Source organism: Bubalus kerabau, chromosome 15, assembly GCF_029407905.1.
Source record: "Bubalus kerabau isolate K-KA32 ecotype Philippines breed swamp buffalo chromosome 15, PCC_UOA_SB_1v2, whole genome shotgun sequence".
Classification (NCBI taxonomy): Eukaryota; Metazoa; Chordata; class Mammalia; order Artiodactyla; family Bovidae; genus Bubalus; species Bubalus kerabau.
In genome coordinates, this window is record NC_073638.1 from 33,485,341 (window position 1) to 33,509,049 (window position 23,709).

The 23,709-nt window shown below is 40.1% G+C and overlaps 1 protein-coding gene across 3 annotated transcripts in view; it reads left to right on the plus strand.

Moving 5' to 3' along the window:
- Positions 1 to 265: 265 nt before the first annotated feature.
- The window catches only part of JHY (junctional cadherin complex regulator), an 80,224-nt gene continuing 56,780 nt past the window's right edge, over positions 266 to 23,709 (plus strand). For all 3 annotated transcript variants that reach the window (XM_055548423.1, XM_055548424.1, XM_055548425.1), the window contains exon 1: positions 266 to 591. In XM_055548423.1, coding sequence (XP_055404398.1) covers positions 266 to 591 — 326 coding nt within the window. The remainder of the gene's footprint in view (positions 592 to 23,709) is intronic.

Genomic DNA, 23,709 nt, shown 5'->3' on the forward strand with positions numbered 1-23,709 from the left:
TCCTGTAGATGGAAAAACACAATAGTTTTTCCAATAGACCTTTCTCATACTTACAAAAGGGTGCATACAAAAGCCTGCAGATAATATAATGAGGTTCTCTTACTTAATTTTTTGATTAATATTGGAATTAGAGATTTTAATTGTCACAGAATAACAAATATAATTTTTTTAGGCAAATGCTTTTGTGAACCACAACTTTAAATATCCGGCCAGCTGCTGCCATCCACAAGAGAGAATCCCTGTTCATTTTTGTATTTTTCTCAAGATGAGTCATAGTAAATTCATTCCCAAGGTATCTATTCAATCTCCTGTTCATCACACCAACTTAAAGGTCCAGTCCACCGAGCCATCTTTTAAGAAAGAAGACTTACATTTGATTTCAAAAGACTCTTTGGAATCTGACTCAGAAAGCCCCACTCAAAAGATCAAGTTCCAGTCTGACCTTGAAGACCAAATTCAGGACAACGACATGGAGCCTGACAGCCTAGAGGAGGAGAACTTGAGTGAGACGGAAGAAGAAGCAAGCAGAAAAGCAGCTCAGAGGACCAAGAAGGAAAATCTCCACACCCAAGATGCTGTTGCAATTAACAGGTAAGAAATTGGCTTGTGTAGAAACAGTGGGTTCTGAGATGCATAATTATTGGTACTGTCCCAAGTGAAAGTAAGGACAGGCTCTTGTTTTGTGATTTTTTTTATAGTGGATATAATTGATTTACAATGTTGTATTACTTTCAGGTATGCAAAGTGATTCAGTTATAGGTATACACATATCTAATTCTTTTTTCATTCTTTTCTTTTTTCAGTATTACCGAATATTGAGTAGAACTCCCTATACTATACAGTAGGTCCCTGTTGATTATCTGTTTTATTTATAGTAGTTTATTATTATAATAATAATAATATATTATTATTATTTACATGTTAATTGCAAACTCTTCGTTTATCCCTCCCCCTGAACAACCTTTCCCCTTTGGCAACCAGAAGTTCATTTTCTAAGTCTATGAGTCTGTTTCTGAACAGGCTCTTGTAACGAGCTCCTTTGTAATGTGTGTGAGACAGATCTCCAAGCAGTTAAGGACAGCTTGGAGCCAAGATTTTTGATGAGAATAGTTATTAACAAGAAGGACATTTGTATTTCTTATGCTCCTTACTTCCTGTCCATATTCCAAGGTGCTACGACCTCACCTTGGAGAAATCCCAGAAAGCCTAATCTAGAAAAGTGCCATGATCGTGGACTCAGGTGTTCTTGAGTTGGTCGAGGCAATGGTATTTAGTGTATAATTTGAAATAAGTCCCTTTTAGTCTTCTGCAGCTCATTTTTTCTCTCCTGTGAAATGAGCCAGCCTGCTTCTCTCACAAGACTGCCATCACATCAGTGAAGTACATTGTTGGGGGGAACTTGAGACCTCTACCTGATCCAGGAGAGGTCTACCTTCCTGGGCTTATATAATCACAGAGATTTAATTTCTTTAATCATTAGTATTTAGGGTGTATTCACTTTATGCTAGAAGCTACCAAAACATCTAAGAAGATATAAATGAGTGCAGTATTATTCAGTTTTAATGAAAATATAAGTGACACACTAGAGTATTGAAGTTCAAAGCCATTGATTAGAAAGGGATCTTGAGATGGTGGTAAGTTACAAAGCATCTGAAGCAGACCAAGTGGTTTCAGATTCTGCCACTGACTAGTTGTGTGACCTTGGCCAAGCCCATTTAAATTCTCTGTACCTCAGCTCCTCATCAGTAAAAATGGGATAATAATAGTAATCTCACAGTTTATTGTGAGGCTAAAATCAGTGTGTGTGCGTGCATTTCATATATATATATATATATATATAGTGCTTCAAACAGAGACTCTTAATAAGTTATGTATGTGTTAGATTAAAAAAAAAAAAACACTCTACCATGTTTTTTTTTCCCCCCATAAAACCAAAGTTGAAGGGTTGAGGAGGAGCAATGATATAAAGTCAGAAGTAGGGCTTAATTTTGTTAGCCAAGTAATAAGAGTGCATGGGATTGTAGAAAATAATGCCTTACCTTATTCTCTTAAGTTTAAGGAAATAATTTTTATAAATGTGCAGTATAAACTGCTTTTATTTTTTTGAATTGGAATATAGCTGCTTTACCACGTTGTATTACTTTCTGCTGTACAACAAAGTGAATCAACTATGTATACATATATCCCCTCCCTCCTGGACCCTCTTTGTGTTAGATGTTTTTTAGGGCTAAAATAAATTGAGGAAAGTTTATTGGAAGGCTTAGAACTTGGGCAGGCAGGGTTTTGGAAACTAGGCAAGATTTGGGGAAAAAAGAACAGAATTAACATGAGTGTGTGTAGCCCATTGAGCCCCATTTGATGACAGAGGATGTTTTTTGAATATAGGGAAATTAGAGGAGGAGCCTGCTTACAAGGGCCTTTCTGGTTACCACCAGCCCATGCCATGGATATGACATTGAACACAGAACTCAAATGATGTTTCCCAAGAGTACACTCCCGGCGCAGGCTTTCATGGGAGCCAGAATGAGAGCCCAGCCCTACGTCTTTTCCCCCTTTCTTCTTTCCTTCTTTTTCTTTCACTGAAGATACCAAGTTGAATCAAGCTCGTCTGCTGCTTAGGGGCTGTCAGAGTAGAGTAAGTCCCCTACATATGAACCTTCAAGTCATGAACTTTCAAAGATATGAACATATTATAAACTCTAACAGTACAGTGCTATAAAGGCAATTTTGTTAGTTGGGTACCGAGGGTAGCTTTGTTAGACTTACAAATATATTGGACTTAACTGATCTTAACTGACTTAACCATCTTGGAATGGAATTCATTCGTATATAGGAGACTTACTGACAAGTGATAAATGCTATAACTGAGGTGCAGCCACAGAGTTAGGGGGTGAAAGAGGCTTCAGTTCAGTTCAGTTGCTCAGTTGTGTCCGACTCTTTGCAACCCCATGAATCGCAGCACGCCAGGCCTCCCTGTCCATCACCAACTCCCTGAGTTCACTCAGACTCATGTCCATCGAGTCAGTGATGCCCTCCAGCCATCTCATCCTCTGTCGTCCCCTCCTCCTCCTGCCCCCAATCCCTCCCAGCATCAGTCTTTTCCAATGAGTCGACTCTTCGCATGAGGTGGCCAAAGTACTGGAGTTTCGGCTTTAGCATCAGTCCTTCCAAAGAAATCCCAGGGCTGATCTCCTTCAGAATGGACTGGTTGGATCTCCTTGCAGTCCAAGGGACTCTCAAGAGTCTTCTCCAACACCAGAGTTCAAGAGGCTTAGGAAGGCTTTAACCAGCTCTCCGCCCCTGACTGAATGGGGTTGGGTATACCCAGAGGAAAAAACGCAGGTTCTTGGGGAGGACAATAAGATGAAGCAGTATTCAAGGAAGATTATTCTGCAAGCTGGTGCATTATGAATTAGATGGTAAAAACACAGTAAAGAGACCACCAGATGGTAGTAATTATAATGACAACAGTAATAGTAACGTCGTCTCTTTTGAAAGGCCATTGTAACTTCACTCAATTCTTCATTGCAATCCCACAAGAAAGTGCTGCTATTCCCATTTTACAGGTCAGGAAAATGAAGCTGACAGAGATGAAGTCACCTAACATCAGAGAGCTTTGTTACTGATGTTGAGGGTTTCTTTTTTTTTTTTAATATTTTGTTTATTTATTTACTTTGGCCATGCTGTGCAGCCTGCAGGATCTTAGTTCCCCAACCGGGGATCGAACCTGGGCCACAGCAGTGAAAGCACCAAGTCCTAACCACTGGAACACCAGGGAATTCCCTGAGGTTTTTAATTAAGAAAAAATTCTAACCCATAGAAAAGTACAGAGAAAAATACCATCTCACCCTTATTGCCATATTGCAGATATATTTTTTAAAACGTAAAATGTTGAAGATAGTTTCCTTGTTCCTCTTCTCACACCCGTCTTCCTCCTCAGAGATAACCAATGCATACTTTTTTCCGGCCTTGCCACGCAGCCTGTGGGATCTCAGTTTCCTGATCAGAGACAAGACCCTCATGGTGGAAGCGTGGAGTCTTAACCACTGGACCCCCAGGGAAGTTCCAACCAATACATACTCTTATATGAGTTATTTCCTTCATAGCAATTTTTAATTCATTTCCTTCACAGCTAATGAGTGGAGACATACGTATATAAAGAATTGCTAGGACTTGGTGACAATTTAGAACTGGGGTTGGAAAGAACAAGAGAAGGCAAAGATTACTTTAAGGTTCTGACAACAAAAGCATTGTCAGAATACTTGTCCTGAACCCAATCCCTGTGCCAGACACTTGACATATATCATCTTATTTAATCCTTTTGGCAGCCCCAACAGGTGGACACTATCATGATCCCATCTTAGAGACTGCAAATAAGGCTTACAGAAGCTGGTTACTTATTTCACCAGGGGCATGGTAGAGCAGCAAACTCCTGCAGTCTGACTCTATGCTTTAAACCATGTTTCTATTGTAGCACTAATCTAAGAGAGTCATAGTTTCCTAGGAAATAAATGGTAGTTTTATTTATAGAAACAGGGCATCAGAAAGGATAGGTATTCTTGTCTGTACTTTTACAAGGAAGAAACCAAGGCAAGGATCCATTATGTGACCTCATTTCCCCAATGTTGAGTTTTTCCTCTTAGAACAGTTCTCAGAGACCTGACTTTAACCTTGCTTTTTACCCAAGGACAATGTAAATACTATTCAATGTATTTTTTAAATTTATTTCTTTATTGAAGGATAATTGCTTTACCAGAATTTTGTTGTTTTCTGTCAAACCTCAACATGAATCAGCCACAGGTATACATACATCCCCTCCCTTTTGAACCTCCCTCCCAACTCCCTCCCCCTCCCACCCCTCTAGGTGGATAGAGCCCCTGTTTGAGTTTCCTGAGTCATACAGCAAATTCCCGTTGGCTATCTATTTTACATATAGTAATGTTACTCTTTCCATACATCTCACCCTCTCCTCCCCTCTTCCCATGTCCATAAGTCTATTCTCCAAGTCTGTTCTCCATTGCTGCCCTATAAATAAATTCCTTGGTACCATTTTTCTAGATTATGTATATATGCATTAGAATACAATATTTATCTTTCTGACTCACTTCACTCTGTATAATAGGTTCTAGGTTCATCCACCTTATCAGAACTGACTCAAATGCATTCCTTTTTATGGCCGAGTAATATTCCATTGTGTATATGTACCACAACTTCTTTATCCACTTATCTGTCGATGGACATCTAGGTTGCTTCCAGGTTGCTTCCATGTTCTAGCTATAGTAAATGCTTCTGCAATGAACAATGGGATACATGTGTCTGTTTCAATTTTGGTTTCCTCAGGGTATATGCCTAGAAGTGGGATTGCTGGGTCATATGGTGGTTTTATTCCTAGTTTTTTAAGGAATCTCCATACTGTCTTCCACAGTGGCTGTATCAATTTACATTCCCTCCAACAGTGCAAGAGCATTCCCTTTTCTCCACTCTCTCTCCAGCATTTATTGTTTGTAGACTTTTTGATGATGGCCATTCAGACTGGTGTGAGGTGGTATCTCATTGTAGTTTTGATTTGCATTTCTCTAATAATGAGCGATGTTGGGCATCTTTTCATGTGTTAGCCATCTGTATGTCTACTTTGGAGAAATGTCTGTTTAGGTCTTTTCCCCCACTTTTTGATCAGGTTGTTTTTCTGGCATTGAGTTGTATGAGCTGCTTGTATATTTTGGAAATTAATCCTTTGTCAGTTGTTTCATTTGCTATTATTTTCTCCCATTCTGAGGGCTGTCTTTTCACCTTGCTTATAGTTTCCTTTGCTGTGCAAAAGCTTTTAAGTTTAATCAGGTCCTACTTGTTTACTTTTGTTTTTATTTCCATTACTCTAGGAGGTGGGTCATAGAGGATCTTGCTTAGATTTATGTCATCAAATGTTCTGCTTATGTTTTCTTCTAAGAGTTTTATAGTTTCTGGTCTTACATTTAGATCTTTAATCCATTTTGAGTTCATCTTTGGGTATGGTGTTAGGAAGTGTTCTAACTTCATTCTTTTACATGTAGCTGTCCAGTTTTCCCAGAACCATTTAATGAAGAGGCTATCTGTGCCCCATTGTATATTCTTGCCTCCTTTGTCAAAAATAAGGTACCGATAGGTGCAAGGGTTTATTTCTGGGCTTTCTATCTTGTTCCATTGGTCTATATTTCTGTTTTTGCACCAGAACCATACTGTCTTGATGGCTGTAGCTTTGTAGTATAATCTGAAGTCAGGAAGGTTAATTCCTCCAGCTCAATGCTTCTTTCTTAAGACTGCTTTGGCTATTTGGGGTCTTTTGTGTTTCCATAAATTGTGAAATATTTTGTTCTAGTTCAGTGAAAAATGTCATTGGTAATTTGATAGGGGTTGCACTGAATCTGTAGATTGGATTTGGTAGTATACTCGTTTTCACAATATTGATTCTTCCTACCCAGGAACATGGAGTATCTCTCCATCTGTTTATGTCATCTTTGATTTTTTTCATCAGTGTCTTATAATTTTCTGTATACAGTCCCTTTGTCTCCTTAGGTAAGTCTATTCCTAGATATTTAATTCTTTCTGTTGCAATGGTGAATAGGATTGATTCCTTAATCTCTCTGATTTTTCATTGTTAGTAAATAGAAATGCAAGTGATTTCTGTGTATTGATTTTGTATCCTGCAACTTTGCTAAATTCACTGATTAGCTCTAGTAATTTTCTGATAACTATCTTTAGGGTTTTCTATGTAGAGTCTCATGTCACCTGCAGTGAGAGCTTTACTTCTTTTCTGATCTGGATTCCTTTTATTTTTCTTCTCTGACTGCTGTAGCTAGGACTTCCAGAAGTATGTTGAAAAATAGCAGTGAAAGTGGACACCCTTGTCTTGTTCCTGATCTTAGGGGGAACGCTTTCAGTTTTTCACCATTGAGAATAATGTTTGCTGAAGGTTTATCACATATGGCCTTTACTATTTTGAGGTAGGTTCCTTCTATGCCCATTTTTTGAAGACTTTTAATCATAAATGGGTGCTGAATTTTGTCAAAGGCTTTTTCTGCATCTATTGAGATGATCATATGGTTTTTCTTTCAATTTGTTAATATGGTTGATTTGCATATATTGAAGAATCCTTACATTCCTGGAATAAATCCAACTTATTGATGGTGTGTGAGCTTTTTGATGTGTTGCTGAATTCTGTTTGCCAAAATTTTTGTTGAGGATTTTTGCATCTATGTTCATCAGTGATATTGGCCTGTTCAGTTCAGTTGCTCAGTCGTGTCTGACTCTTTGCGACCCCCTGAATCGCAGCACGCCAAGCCTCCCTGTCCATCACCAACTCCTGGAGTTCACTCAGACTCACGTCCATCGAGTCAGTGATGCCATCCAGCCATCTCATCCTCTGTCGTCCCCTTCTCCTCCTGCCCCCAATCCCTCCCAGCATCAGAGTCTTTTCCAATGAGTCAACTCTTCGCATGAGGTGGCCAAAGTACTGGAGTTTCAGCTTCAGCATCATTCCCTCCAAAGAAATCCCAGGGCTGATCTCCTTTAGAATGGACTGGTTGGATCTCCTTGCAGTCCAAGGGACTCTCAAGAGTCTTCTCCAACACCACAGTTCAAAAGCATCAATTCTTTGGTGCTCAGCTTTCTTCACAGTCCAACTCTCACATCCAGACATGACCACAGGAAAAACCATAACCTCGACTAGACGGACCTTTGTTGGCAAAGTAATGTCTCTGCTTTTGAATATGCTATCTAGGTTGGTCATAACTTTCCTTCCAAGGAGTAAGCGTCTTTTAATTTCATGGCTGCAGTCACCATCTGCAGTGATTTTGGAGCCCAGAAAAATAAAGTCTGACACTGTTTCCAGTTTCCCCATCTATTTCCCGTGAAGTGATGGGACCAGATGCCATGATCTTCGTTTTCTGAATGTTGAGCTTTAAGCCAACTTTTTCACTCTCCTCTTTCACTTTCATCAAGAGGCTTTTTAGTTCCTCTTCACTTTCTGCCATAAGGATGGTGTCATCTGCATATCTGTGGTTATTGATATTTCTCCCGGCAATCTTGATTCCAGCTTGTGCTTCTTCCAGCCCAGCGTTTCTCAAGATGTACTCTGCATATAAGTTAAATAAGCAGGGTGACAGTATATAGCCTTGACGTACTCCTTTTCCTATTTGAAACCAGTCTTTTGTTCCATGTCCAGTTCTAACTGTTGCTTCCTGACCTGCATACAGATTTTTCTTTTTTTATGTTGTCTTTGTCTGCTTTTGTTATCAGGGTGATGGTGGCCTCGTAGAATGAGTTTCGAAGTATTCCTTCCTCTGCAATTTTTTGAAAGAGTTCTAGAAGGATAGGCATTAGCTCTTCTCTAAATGTTTGATAGAAGTCTCCTGTGAAGCCATCTGGTCCTGGGCTTTTGTTTTTTGGGAGATTTTTGATCACAGCTTCAATTTCAGCCCTTATAACTGGGTTGTTCATAATTTCTATTTCTTCCTGGTTTAGTCTTGGAAGATTGAACTTTTCTAAGAATCCGTTCATTTCTTCCAGGTTATCCATTTTATTGCCATAGAGTTGTTCATAATAGTCTCTTACAATCCTTTGTATTTCTTAATTGTCTATTGTAACCTCTCCTTTTTCATTTCTAATCTTGTTGATTTGATTCTTTTCTCTTTTTTTTCTTGATGACTCTGGCTAAATAAAGGCTTGTCAATTTTGTTTATCTTCTCAAAGAACCAGCTTTTAGTTTTATCAATCTTTACTATTGTTTCTTTCATTTCTTTTTCATCTATTTCTGCTCAGATCTTTATGATTTCTTTCCTTCTACTAATTTTGGGGGGTTTTTGTCCTTCTTTTTTCAGTTGTTTTGGGTGTAAAGTTAGGTTGTCTATTCAATGTTTTTCTTGTTTCTTGAGGTAGGATTGTATTGCTATAAACTTCCCTCTTAGAACTGCTTTTGCTGCACCCCGTTGGTTTTGAGTTGTCGTGTTTTCATTGTCATTTGTTTCTAGAAATTTTCTGATTTCCCTTTTGATTTCTTCAGTAACCTGTTGATTATTTGGGAACATGTTGTTTAATCTCCATGTCTTTGTGTTTCTTACAGTTTTTTTCTTGTAACTGATATATAGTCTCATACCACTGTGGTTGGAGAAGATCCTTGATATGATTTCAATTTTCTTAAATTTACTGAGGTCTGATTTGTGACCCAAGATGTGGTCTATCATGGAGAATGTTCCATGTACACTTGAGAAGAAGATGTATTCTTCTGCATTTGGATGGAATGTCCTGAAGATATCCTTCTCATCTAATGTATCATTTAAGACTTGTGTTTCCTTATTAATTTTCTGTTTGATGATCTGTCCATTGGTGTGAGTGGGGTGTTAAAGTCTCCTACTATTATTGTGTTACTGTCAATTTCTCCTTTTATGTCTGTTAGTGTTTATCTTATGTATTGAGGTGCTCCTATGTTGGGTGCATAGATATTTACAATTGTTACATCTTCCTCTTGGATTGATCCCTTGATCATTATGTAGTGTCCTTCCTTATCTGTTGTAATATTCTTTAAGGTCTATTTTGTCTGATATGAGAATTGCTACTCCAGCTTTCTTTTCCTCACCATTTTCATGGAATATATTTTTCCATCCTCTCACTTTCAGCGTATATGTGTCTTTAGGTCTGAAGTGGGTTTCTTGTAGACAGCATATATATGGGTCTTATTTTTGTATCCATTTAGCCAGTATGTGTCCTTTGGTTGGAACATTTAATCCATTTACATTTAAAGTAATTATTGATATATATGTTCCCATTGCCATTTTCTTAATTGTTTGGGGTTGATTTTGTAGATCTTTTTTCTTCTCTTGTATTTCTTAACTTATATAAGTCCTTTTAACATTGTTGTAAAGCTGGTTTGGTGGTACTGAATTCTCTTAACTTTTGCTTGTCTGAAAACCTTTTTATTTCTCCATCAATTTTGAATGAGATCCTTGCTGGGTACAGTAATCTTGATTGTAGGTTTTTCCCTTTCAGTACTTTAAGTATATCCTGCCATTCCCTTATGGCCTGAAGAGCTGAAAGATCAGCTGTTAAACGTATGGGGTTTTCCCTTGCTGTTTTTAATATTCTTTCTTTGTGTTTAGTCTTTATTAGTTTAATTAGTATGTGTCTTGGTGTTTCTCCTTGGGTTTATCCTGTATGGGACTCTTTGTGCCTCTTACACTTGATTGACTATTTCCTTTTCCGTGTTGGGGAAATTTTCAACTATAATCTCTTCAAAAACTTTCTCATAATCTTTTTTTCCTGGGACGCCTATAATTTGAATGCTGGTGCATTTGATATTGTCCTAGAGGTCTCTGAGACTGTCCTCAGTTCTTTTCATTCTTTTTACTTTATTCTGCTCTTCAGAAGTTATTTCTACCATTTTATCTTCCAGCTCACTGATTCATTCTTCTGCTTCAGATATTCTGCTAGTGATTCCTTCCAGAGTATTTTTGATTTCAGTAATTGTGTTGTTTGTCTCTGTAGGTTTATTCTTTAATTCTTCTAGGTCCTTGTTAATTGATTCTTGCATTTTCTCCATTTTGTTTTCAAGGTTTTTGACCATCTTTACTATCATTATTCTGAATTCTTTTTCAGGTAGTTTGCCTATTCCCTATTCATTTATTTGGACTTCTGTATTTCCAGTTTGTTTCTTCATTTGTGTAGTATTTCTCTGCCTTTTCGTTATTTTTTTTTTTAACTTATTGTGTTTGAGGTCTCCTTTTCCCAGGGTTCAAGGTTGAATTCTTTCTTCCTTTTGATTTCTGCCCTCCTAAGGTTGCTCCAGTGGTTTGTGCAAGCTTCATATAGGGTGAGATTTGTGCTGAGTTTTTGTTTGTTTGTTTGTTTTTCCTCTGGTGGGCAAGGCTGAGTGAGGTGGTAATCCTGTCTGCTGATGACTGAGTAGGTATTTTTGTTTTGTTTGTTGTTTAGATGAGGTGCCCTGCACAGGGTACTACTGGTGGTTGGGTGATGCTGGGTCTTGTATTCAAGTGGTTTCCTTTGTGTGAGTTTTCATTGCATAGGAGCATGGAATGTCAGGTCCATGAATCAAGGCAAATTGGAAGTGGTCAAACAAGAGATGGCAAGAGTGAATGTCGACATTCTAGGAATCAGCGAACTGAAATGGACTGGAATGGGTGAATTTAACTCAGATGACCATTATATCTACTACTGCGGGCAGGAATCCCTTAGGAGAAATGGAGTAGCCATCATGGTCAACAAAAGAGTCCGAAATGCAGTACTTGGATGCAATCTCAAAAACGACAGAATGATCTCTGTTCGTTTCCAAGGCAAACCATTCAATATCACAGTAATCCAAGTCTATGCCCCAACCAGTAAGGCTGAAGAAGCTGAAGTTGAATGGTTCTATGAAGACCTACAAGACCTTTTAGAACTAACACCCAAAAAAGATGTCCTTTTCATTATAGGGGACTGGAATGCAAAAATAGGAAGTCAAGAAATACCTGGAGTAACAGAAAAATTTGGCCTTGGAATATGGAATGAAGCAGGGCAAAGACTAATAGCGTTTTGCCAGGAAAATGCACTGGTCATAGCAAACACCCTCTTCCAACAACACAAGAGAAGACTCTACACATGGACATCACCAGATGGTCAACACCGAAATCAGATTGATTATATTCTTTGCAGCCAAAGATGGAGAAGCTCTATACAGTCAACAAAAACAAAACTGGGTGCTGACTGTGGCTCAGACCATGAATTCCTTATTGCCAAATTCAGACTGAAATTGAAGAAAGTAGGAAAAACCACTAGACCATTCAGGTATGACCTAAATCAAATCCCTTATGATTATACAGTGGAAGTGAGAAATAGATTTAAGGGCCTAGATCTGATAGATAGAGTGCCTGATGAACTATGGACGGAGGTTCATGACATTGTACAGGAGACAGGGATCAAGACCATCCCCATGGAAAAGAAATGCAAAAAAGCAAAATGGCTGTCTGAGGAGGCCTTACAAATAGCTGTGAAAAGAAGAGAAGCGAAAAGCAAAGGAGAAAAGGAAAGATATAAGCATCTGAATGCAGGGTTCCAAAGAATAGCAAGGAGAAATAAGAAAGCCTTCCTCAGCGATCAATGCAAAGAAACAGAGGAAAACAACAGAATGGGAAAGACTAGAGACCTCTTCAAGAAAATTAGAGATACCAAGGGAACATTTCATGCAAAGATAGGCTCTGTAAAGGACAGAAATGGTATGGACTTAACAGAAGCAGAAGATATTAAGAAGAGGTGCAGGAATACACAGAAGAACTGTAGAAAAAGATCTTCATGACCAAGATAATCACGATGGTGTGATCACTGACCTAGAGCCAGACATCCTGGAATGTGAAGTCAAGTGGGCCTTAGAAAGCATCACTATGAACAAAGCTAGTGGAGGTGATAGAATTCCCGGTGAGCTATTTCAAATCCTGAAAGATGATGCTGTGAAAGTGCTGCACTCAATATGCCAGCAAATTTGGAAAACTCAGCAGTGGCCACAGGACTGGCAAAGATCAGTTTTCATTCCAATCCCAAAGAAAGGCAATGCCAAAGAATGCTCAAACTACTGCACAATTGCACTCATCTCACACACTAATAAAGTAATGCTCAAAATTCTCCAAGCCAGGCTTCAGCAATACATGAACCGTGAACTTCCAGATGTTCAAGCTGGTTTTAGAAAAGGCAGAGGAACCAGAGATCAAATTGCCAACATCTGCTGGATCATGGAAAAAGCAAGAGAGTCCAGAAAAACACCTATTTCTGCTTTATTGACTATGCCAAAGCCTTTGACTGTGTGGATCACAATAAACTGTGTAAAATTCTGAAAGAGATGGGAATACCAGACCACCTGACCTGCCTCTTGAGAAATTTGTATGCAGGTCAGGAAGCAACAGTTAGAACTGGACATGGAACAAAAGACTGGTTTCAAATAGGAAAAGGAGTACGTCAAGGCTATATACTGTCACCCTGCTTATTTAACTTATATGCAGAGTACATCATGAGAAACGCTGGAGTGGAAGAAGCACAAGCTGGAATCAAGATTGCCGGGAGAAATATCAATGACCTCAGATATGCAGATGACACCACCCTTATGGCAGAAAGTGAAGAGGAACTAAAAAGCCTCTTGATGAAAGTGAAAGAGGAGAGTGAAAAAGTTGGCTTAAAGCTCAACATTCAGAAAACGAAGATCATGGCATCTGGTCCCATCACTTCATGGGAAATAGATGGGGAAACAGTGGAAACAGTGTCAGACTTTATTTTTCTGGGCTCCAAAATCACTGCAGATGGTGACTGCAGCCTTGAAATTAAAGGGCGCTCACTCCTTGGAAGGAAAGTTATGACCAACCTAGATAGCATATTGAAAAGGAGAGATATTACTTTGCCAGCAAAGGTCCGTCTAGTCAAGGCTATGTTTTTTCCAGTGGTCATGTCTGGATGTGAGAGTTGGACTGTGAAGAAAGCTGAGCACCGAAGAATTGATGCTTTTGAACTGTGGTGTTGGAGAAGACTCTTGAGAGTCCCTTGGACTGTGAGGAGATCCAGCCAGTCCATTCTGAAGGAGATCAGCCCTGGGATTTCTTTGGAAGGAATGATGCTGAAGCTGAAACTCCAGTACTTTGGCCACCTCGTTGGAAAAGACTCTGATGCTGGGAGGGATTGGGGGCAGGAGGAGAAGGGGACGTCAGAGGATGAAATGGTTGGATGGCATCACTGACTCGATGGACGTGAGTCTGGGTGAACTCCAGGAGTTGGTGATGGACAGGGAGGCCTGGCGTGCTGCGATTCATGGTTTCGCAAAGAGTCGGACACGACTGAGTGACTTAACTGACTGAGGGTTAGTTCTCTGGTAGTCTAGAGTCTTGGAGTCAGTATTCCCACTGTAAAGGCTCAGAGCTTGATCTCCTGTGTCACAAAGTAATTTAGTGGAAGAGATGAAATGGGCACCCAGCTCTCAATTTTCAATCCAGTGATCAATTTCACTACACAGGATCCCCTTAGAAGAGCCATTGGTTCTCTATTTTTTTCAGAGCACTGGAGGAAGAGACAGTCACCACTAAAGAGTAAGAAGAAAAGTAACAATTTCACAAATCCATGGTAGCCAGAAGAATGTGACACTTTTATACTCCAAGGAGCCCAAAAACATCAATGTATTTTTAAATAAAGAATAATATAAAGTCAAAAGCATGGTTAGGGCCTTGGTCTTGATTCACAGATCCTAAAATGATGGTATTTTCCTTAGACTGATTTGTCTTGGAAACATTAAATAAAGACTATAATCCCCAGGATTAGAGTGGGTTATGGCCCTAGTAGTTGTTTGGCTGTGCAGTGCTTCATACATTGACTGGAGAACCAGTTCTCCACTACAAAGGAAAACACAACCAAAGCATTTAGTCAAGTAGTGCCTCAAAAATATCATCCAGGGACTTCCCTGTTAGTCCAGTGGCTAAGATTTTGCACTCCAATGCAGGGGGCTGATCAGGGAACTAGATCCAACATGCCACAACTGAGAGTTCCTGCAACTAAGGCCCCAGCATAGCCAAATAAAATTTTTTTTAAAAGCCTTAAAAAAATATCATCCAGTTGAGCATTTCCTTACTGGCCCCTTTCTCTGTTGATCTTGGAAACTTTTCCTAGGTGTATCGTTGCTTGGATCTGAGTAGTTTATGAGACGAGAAACAGACAAATTGATCACAGGCTCTCAATATGAAATTCAAGAGTGCTTTCATTTCTGGTAGGTAGATGGCATTCTGGGAACTGTAGTTCAAAATAATTAGTCAAAGCCTTGCCTTAAAACCAAGAAAAATCTCTTTCTTCTTGCTTTTATGGGCAACCATTTTAAAAGCTGCCTGCCAAGTCTCTTGAGCTCTACTCTTGTGTTTTGATGTTACTAGAACCTCCTCAAAGCAATTACTCCCTTGTACCTCAGCAAAGCCAAGCCTCAGCTCAATGTATATGGATTAGAAAAACCTTTTACTTAATAGAAATTGGAGCAGAATTGACTGCAGTGAATGAATCAAGAGTGGAAAGAGGATCTTCACGTGATAATCCTTAAACCCCACTCCAGAACTAGCCTTATGACACTCGGCACTCAGGGAAAAGGAGATCAATGTAATTCCTAGAGCATTAGAAATAACCTCTTCAGCCCTGCGGCCCTCTAAAACCTCATATGTTAAAAAAAAAAAAAAAAAAAAATCAGAAAGCAGCAATACAGTAACTGGTATATGTGTTTGATAAGGTTTTCTTTACAAAAATACCTCAATATAATTAGCTACTATTTGGAGGACCGTTTGCTTGATATATACTATCTCATTTATCACAACAAGAGGCTCTTGGACAAATTTTGCAAATGGGGAACCAAGGCCCTGAAAGTTTTGTTAGGTGTATGTAGCTACTAAGTGGCCGAGCCAGAAATTGAGCTAAATGAACTGTCTTCCAACTCCAAAGTCTGGGTCTCCAATTGTATGTATCTGGATAGGTGATCAAGGACTGATCTAGTCAAGAACTCAGTTTTGCTCTCTATCAGAAATTAAAGCTGTAACAGCTTCAATATGGACCGAACTGAGGCCAGATTAAATATGCATGTAAAATGATACATTTTAGTTAAGTAATACAAATCTATAACGGATCCTGTGTCCTCAGAACACAATAAATATTAATGGTGTTTTACTTTTGGGCAGGAGGATCATTTGTTGTTCAGTCACTCAGTCATGTCCAACTCTTTGTGACCCCATGGACTGCAGCACACCAGGCTTCCCTGTCCTTCACCACCTCCCAGAGCTTGCTCAGATTCACATCCATTGAGGGTCCATATGAACAGAATCACAGTAGCCTATATTCCCCAGCAACTCTCCTGGAAAACAGAATGTTTTCCTTCAGTGAAGGCTCTCTCATCACCTGGGAAACAGAGCCCTCACCAAATATCCCCCATTCTGTCTAAAAGACCACCTTGTGCCAGAAAGTACTTGGTGGAAGACAGGTGCGGGAAAGTATTCTTAGTTAACTTGAATATTCAGAATTGACTGAAAGTAAGAAAAGGACTCAGGAATAATCATCTGCATTTTTGTGGTAGTATATAATTTTTCCTCTCAAAAGCTTTCACATATATATATGAAATATGTAGTATTTATATATAAATATGTAGTGTGTGTGTGTGTGTGTGTGTGTGTGTGTGTATATACAGTTGATCCTTGAACAAAATGAATGTGAACTGAATGGGTTCACTCACATGAGGATTTTTTGTTAATAAATAGTACGACAGTAGTACAAAGCCCACAGCTGGTTGAATTACTGGATGTGGTACCGTGGATACAGAGGGTGGGTCCTGCCACTTGAGCATCCACAGAATTTGGTATTCTCGGCATGTCCTCACATATACCAGGGATGACTGTATGTTGTCTCCAATTAACAATACAAGAATCAAGTGAAGTACTGAATGGTGATTTTTAGGACTTAAATATTAGTATGGGATAAGCCAAACCAAAAGTAGGTAGAGAGACTTAGTAAAAACCCAAACTCAGAATTTTAACTTCCCCCTCCAATTTCACACATAAGATATATTTGAGCTGATGAGAGATTACTTCCTCTCATAAGTGTCATGGAGATTTATTTTCCCCCCTCTGATTGGGAGCGTAAAGAAACTTGAGGCTAGGTGTAATATTCTAGTTTTATCAAGAACATTCTGAGAGCTTCCAGGCATCAACTTTTATTCCTGTTGGTTTCTAGCAACATTCATCCATGTTAATTTATGTTGTCTTGATGAGACTTTCCATTTAAGGTCATTGGTTGGCCAACCTCTTCAAATGCATTCTATTCTATACCCAAGGGCTTCCCAGGTGGCTCAGTGGTAAAGAATCTGCCTGCCAGTGCAGGAGATGCAAGAGACACAGGTTTGATCCCTGAGTGGGGAAGATCCTCCCGGAGAAGGAATTGGCAACCCACTCCAGTATTCTTGCCTGGGAAATCCCATCCACAGAGGAGCCAGACAGGCTACAGTCCATAGTGTCGCAAAGAGTCAGACATGACTGAGCATGCATGCACATATACCCAATCCTATGGGGTTCACACAGTGTTTGGTGATAGCTACTAGCATGTTGGTTATTTATTTCTGATCACATGGGTATCATCATATAAAAGAAGTGACCTGCTGTCATAGGTATTGGTCACTGCTGTCTTATGTTCACTTGCTCACAAACTATGCAGCTGTCAAACCCTGATGCGCTCCTCAGAGCAGGCACTGTGCCATGATGACAGACGAGCAGTCAGAGGAGGAAGTGAAGTGTATGCGTGGGCATGAATTGTGTCTATTAGAGGCACAGTCCCCGCCAGAAATGCTAATGCTACCGTGACTCCTGGGGTTTTATTGCCCTCAGAGAGGACCATGAGTTCCTTTCCAGCTTATTTCCAAATGGGGATGCATTACTGTGTTAAAATAAGTAAATAAACAGTGAGTTCGAAACCTCACAATGTGTTATTGAATTTATATCACCTACAGTCCTGCCAGTCTATCAAGAGGAAGACTGTAACCAAGTAACTGAGCAGATAAGTTTAATTGACAACCTTCACTGTATTCATCTGTTTCTACTCCCTGACAAATTTGGTAATGTGGAAATCTTTGGTTACTAATTTTTTAATGGATTGAATTTAAAAATTTTCCCCAACCCCTATATACATTGGTGAGTTTCCCATGATAGGCCCAATTCAGTTTTTAAAATGGTGGATTCTTAGAGCTGTTTGGTCTTTTAAAGATCAGCCTATCCCTTACTGTATTAATAAAAGGTGGAACCTGAGGCCTAGAGTGGATAAGAAACTTATGCAAGTTCACGTAACTGCTCAGTGGCAAAATCTGGATTAGGGCTCAGGTGTCAAGACCTCTCCAGTGCTCTTCCCATGACATCATAGCTACCTTGCAATTCCAATGCCTTGGTATCTGGCAGTTAAAATACAAGAGAGGACCTCCCTGGTGGTCCAGTGGTTAATATCTTGCCTTCCAATGCAAGGTATGCGGGTTCCATCTCTGGTCAGGGAGCTAAGATCCCACATGCCTCTTGGCAAAAAAAAAAAAATATATATATATATATGAAACAGAAACAATATTGTAACAAATTCAATCTAGACTTTTAAAATGGTATGTGTGTGCTTAATTGTATGACTCTCTGCAATCCCATGGACTGTAGCCCACCAGGCTCCTCTGTCCATGGAATTTTCCAGGCAAGAATACTGGAGTGGATTTTCTTAAAAATGGTCCACATCAAAAAAAAAAAAATCTTAAAAGAAAAAAGTCCAAGAAACTAGCACCTGGAAGTGCTGTCAGTCTGGGTCTCTGCCTTTTAGCCACTGTTTCTGGAGAATGAAAAGAACTCCCGAGCTTTCCACAGAAAATGTCTGCAGGAGCATTGTACGCTCTCACTGAAGGAGGGGAAGGAATTCTGTTTCTGAATATGTTCTGTGTCATCAGCATTTCCCTTGTGAGGATGCAGCCTTTGTTTCACGTAAGATAATCTTAATGGAAACGAGGTACTGGAACTTCACGTTGCAATTACTAGCATGCCCTCTTAAGATAATTTATTTTAACTCAGAGATTGTCCATGAATCAACACTGGTACTAATAAGAACCTGGTGCAAATACTTGGTTATTTTGCAGCCAAAAGCTGTTGTCAAAAAAGGGAGATTTTGGTTGGAATTATCCAAACTGTATGACTGCAGTCAACAAAATTCACCAGATAACATAACAATCCAAGCCCTTCACTTGTGGATAGTCTTTGGCCTTTGGTTCATTAAACTACTTTTCTCCTATTAAAATGTTTAATATTTTTTAGCAGAATAAATTCCTGCATTAGATGAAATTTTCTGGGTTGTAAATAGCCTTCCCAAAGGATTTCAATATACTTGTGGAACCTTTTTGTTTTGTACTTGCAAAAGTGATTTTTTTGATCCTTTGGATTTATTTCATTTTATTTACTTAAAAGCTGTTGATAAAAAGATTAAGGTGAGCACAGAATTCAGAAACCCTTGGAAGCAATTGTCAGTTTTATTGCTCCTTAAAGAAGCATTAAAAACTGTACACTTAAACAGAAATTGAATTTGCTGTTCATATCCATAAAAGATTTAATGGCATATAAATTGGGAATAATTGTTCTGTTTAAAAGGATTAAATTAAACCTAAATCAATAATAACATGTGCAGTTTCAATTTAACTGCCTACTTAAAATAAAGTGGCAAAGAAATAACTGCTAAATGATTAATAGCAATGCTTTTATTCACCTCCTTGACAGGCAAAATGGCCAGTTATTGAATATTTTATTATGAGTGCAAAGGATGTTAATTGTACTAGAAACATGCTCTAATTTTAGTAATTTTTTGATTGAATACTAAACTGAACACGAAGCTCTTTGTCAAATGGAGATTTGATTTTATTTGGACTGAAGTTGTCACAGTCAGTGCTCAAATGTGGTCCATTAGAGACAGCAAATAGGATGGCATATGCCTAGGAGACCACCCTCCCCTTCCTCTCTGCATCCGTCTCTAACCTGGGCATCTGAAGGGCAGACCTGGCATCTGTTGTCTGAATGGCAGCAAAAGCATTGTGTACTCATTGTCTAACCTCCCTATCCACTGGGGAGAAAACAAGGTGTGTGTTTTGTGTGCACATGATTACTGATGAAGGAGCACTTCACACTCATTTTGTTCCCAGTGTGTTGACCTGGACCACACAACACAAAGGAGCATCTCAGCACACAAGCTCGGAACAATGGGGTTCTTTAGTATCATGTTCTGTTTCAAGCATTAGATTTGTTTCCATGAAGTATTACAGCTTTTCACGCTCCTGAGTTTGCAAAACATAACCTCCCATTTGTCCCTACATATGGTTTCCATCAAAAGGAAGAGAAAGGGGCATGTTTTAAGATAGTCATTGTAGGTGTACACGGTACAGTGTAATTAAAGCTCTTAGAAGACCCACATTTTCTGATTCTAATCTTGTAAATACACATTACTAGAGTGTCTCTTCAAACGATTGGTTCAAAAATATCTTTCACAGCCAGAGCAACACAGTGTGTCTGATTTGTTTCAAAACCTTCTGAATTTTCCAGGTTTCACTCAAAACACCTGTCTTTTCCAGGGTGTGTGATGCTGCTTCTGTGGGCAGTGTCTGATGGCAATTTGTTGAGGCTAGAAATTATATCTCCTTCTGAAAGTCTAAAATAATTGAATTCTCCCGGTTTTATCTTCCTCATCATCTCTCAGCAGTGCCTAAAATTTCTCATCGTGTGGAAACACAGACATTTCTTAATCCCATTTTCCTAAATCACAGTTGAAACAGATTCTCCATGATGCCTACTTCTTGGGAAAATATTTTTTTTTTTAAGATAGTGTATTCACTCTTTCAGGCCACTAAGGTGCCACTTAGTGCATCACAAGACAACACTGTGTCCTGGAAATAACTTAGGCCTTAGGGAGTAAAGAATCCCTTGAGATCCAATCAGCAGGAAGCACAGGACACATCAGTGCCGTGTCATATGACAGAACGCAACACGCAGCAACAGACACCAGTGATGGAGCTTGTTGGCACGCGCTTTCATAGCAGACCCTTCCTGGGACCCTCCTTACTCTGTGCCAAGAACATAGTTCCAGGGACTGCCCCAGTGGTCCAGTGATTAAGAATCGGCCTTGCAATGCAGGGATGCAGGTTTGATCCCTAGTCAAGGAACTAAGACCCCACTAGCTGCAGGGCAACTAAGCCCTCAAGCCACAACTAGAGAGAAGCCCGCGTGCCACAGTGAAGATCCCGTGTGCCGCAACTATGACCCAACACAACCAAATAAATATTTTTTAGAAAGCAAACACAGAAAATAAGAAAATTATATTTTAAAAAAGAACATAGTTCTCAGCATATATATGTATACAAATGTGCTTAATACTCTCAATGACTATGAAGTAGGTACCATTATCTTTTTTTAGGTAGGTACTATTCGCATCCTCATTTTATTGATGAGGAAACTGAAGCACAGAGAAGTACAGTAACTTGCCCACACTCCCACGGTAACTGGCAGTACGAGGAATTCAGTGCAGGCAATCTGATCGGAGAAGGCAATGGCACCCCACTCCAGTACTCTTGCCTGGAAAATCCCATGGACGGAGGAGCCTGGTGGGCTGCTGTCTATAGGGTCTCTGGGAGTCGGACACGACTGAGTGACTTCACTGTCACTTTTCACTTTCATGCATTGGAGAAGGAAATGGCAACCCACTCTAGTGTTCTTTCCTGGAGAATCCCAGGAACAGGGCAGCCTGGTGGGCTGCTGTCTATGGGGTCGCACAGAGTCGGACATGACTGAAGTGACTTAGCAATCGATCCTCACTCTCCAAACCTCAGTTTCTTCATCTATTAAATGGGCATAATGGTGACATCTCCCCATAGGGTTGCTCTGAGGTTAAAAATGGAGATTCATTATAAGCATTCCCTAGATCAGCACACCTGGAGAAGGCAATGGCACCCCACTCCAGTACTCTTGCCTGGCAAATCCCATGGACAGAGCAGCCTGGTAGGCTGTAGTCCATGGGGTCGCTCAGAGTCGGACACGACTGAGCAACTTCACTTTCAGTTTTCACTTTTCACTTTCATGCATTGGAGAAGGAAATGGCAACCCACTCCAGTGTCCTTGCCTGGAGAATCCCAGGGACGGGGGAGCCTGGTAGGCTGCCATCTATGGGGTCGCACAGAGTCGGACACGACTGAAGTGACTTAGCATTAGCATTAGATCAGCACACCATAATATGTTCTATCTTCCGAAAGCCAGCACTCTACAACCCACCCTAGGAAAGCAGTGGGGCGATGGGCCCCAATAAGATGTGTCACTTTAAAAGAATCTGTCTTTTAATTTATTTTTGCGTGGTCATTGCTGCGCGGGCTTTTCTCTAGTTGTGGATAGCAGGGGCTACGCTCAGTTGCGGTGCTTATGCTTCTATTTGCAGTGCCTCCTCTGGCTGTGGAGCACACGCTCTAGGCTCACGTGCCTCAGTGGTTGCAGCCCATGGGCTCAGGAGTTGCTGCGTCCGGGCTCTAGAGCACAGGCTCAACAGTTGTGGTGCATGGGCTGAGTTGCTCCACAGCATGTGGGATCTTCCTGGACTAGAGACTGAACCCATAGCTCCTGCATTGGCAGGCTGATTACCACTGAGCCACCAGAGAGGCCCAGATGTATCACTTTTAAGGTTGCCAAGCCCTGCTTTAAACAGTGCAAAGAAGAAGGCTACCTGTTCTAAAACTCTCCCCCAAAAACCATATATAAGCCGTAGATAACCGTAGATAAGCCCTTTGAACACCGCATCACTGTGTATATCCAAATATATCTGTCTTACCTTGTTCTCTAATTGAGTGATTTTGCTAAATTAAATCCAAGCTTTCAAGTTAATGGAGTTAAGCCATACCCTTCATGGAATTTACAAAGCCCTGCAAAATCACACCTCGGCTTAACCCTGACCTTCACTCCTCAACCATCCCCACTCCTACCCTCCACTTTATCCATGCAAAATTTGTCCTTTGAAAGCCCCATGTTCTCTCACCCCTCTGTTCCTTTTTACAAGTTGTTTCCTCAGCCTGGCTTAGACTCTCTGCCCTTCTTAGCCTTTGGTATCAGCTAAGCCATCAATGCCTTCAGAAAGCTCCCCTTTCTCCCAAGATGGGACTGGATGTCCTTCCTGAGTCCTGATTGGCCCTGTCCCTCCCGAGTCCTGATTGGCCCTGCTCGGTGCACTCATGACTCCAGTTGTAAATCGCTCATTTCCTGGTCTGTATCCCCAGCTGAGCTCACCATCATCTCCCCCTAACTTGTGTGGGGATGTGCAGTCCTGTCCGACTCTTTGTAAACCCATGGACTGTAGACCACCAGGCTCCTCTGTCCATGGAATTTTCCAGGCAAGAATACTAAAGTGACTTGCCATTTGCTATTCCAGAGGATCTTCCCGACCCAGGGATCAAACATCTCCTGCATTGACAGGCGTGTTCTTGACCACTAGCACCACCTCCCCCTAACCCAGTACACGCTCAGTAAACATCTATAGAATCACTGAACAAGCAAATGCATGAGGAAAGTTAAATTCTGTCAAATCAAGTGAATGAATGAATGAGGAGAGTTAAACTCACATTTTCCTTTGAATATATCATAGATATGGGGAAAATGGCACATTTCTTCATTTAAAAAATACTTTCTATCTTTATTTACTTGAAGATGTACTTTCATCTTTTCTTCCCCATCTAAACAACCATTGCTGAACCTTATACTTGATGCAGCACAAAATAAGCCCTAAAGTCATTCACTTGTTTGGTCCAAAGAAAACAGCTTTTCTGCATGTTTAAATACTAATTTACTACTGTTGGGTTTTTAAAAAATATATAAATATCTAATGCTCAGTTATTGATTCAAGCATCACTTTTTACCTCTTCTGTCCATAGCACAGGGCACAGGTTAGGTAAAGGAAGGCCAGCCCTGCTGCCCAGGACCTGACCTAGGTGAGGAGATACAGTTGCCATGGTGAACAGTGAACTAAGCACAAATACAGCACATGAATTTAGCTACATTGTCTCATCTGGATTTTATGCAATCTTGAGAAATAAACAGAACAAATATAACTGATCCCTAACTTAGGGATGAGAGAAACCGGCTCAGAGATGACATGGTCTACCAACTG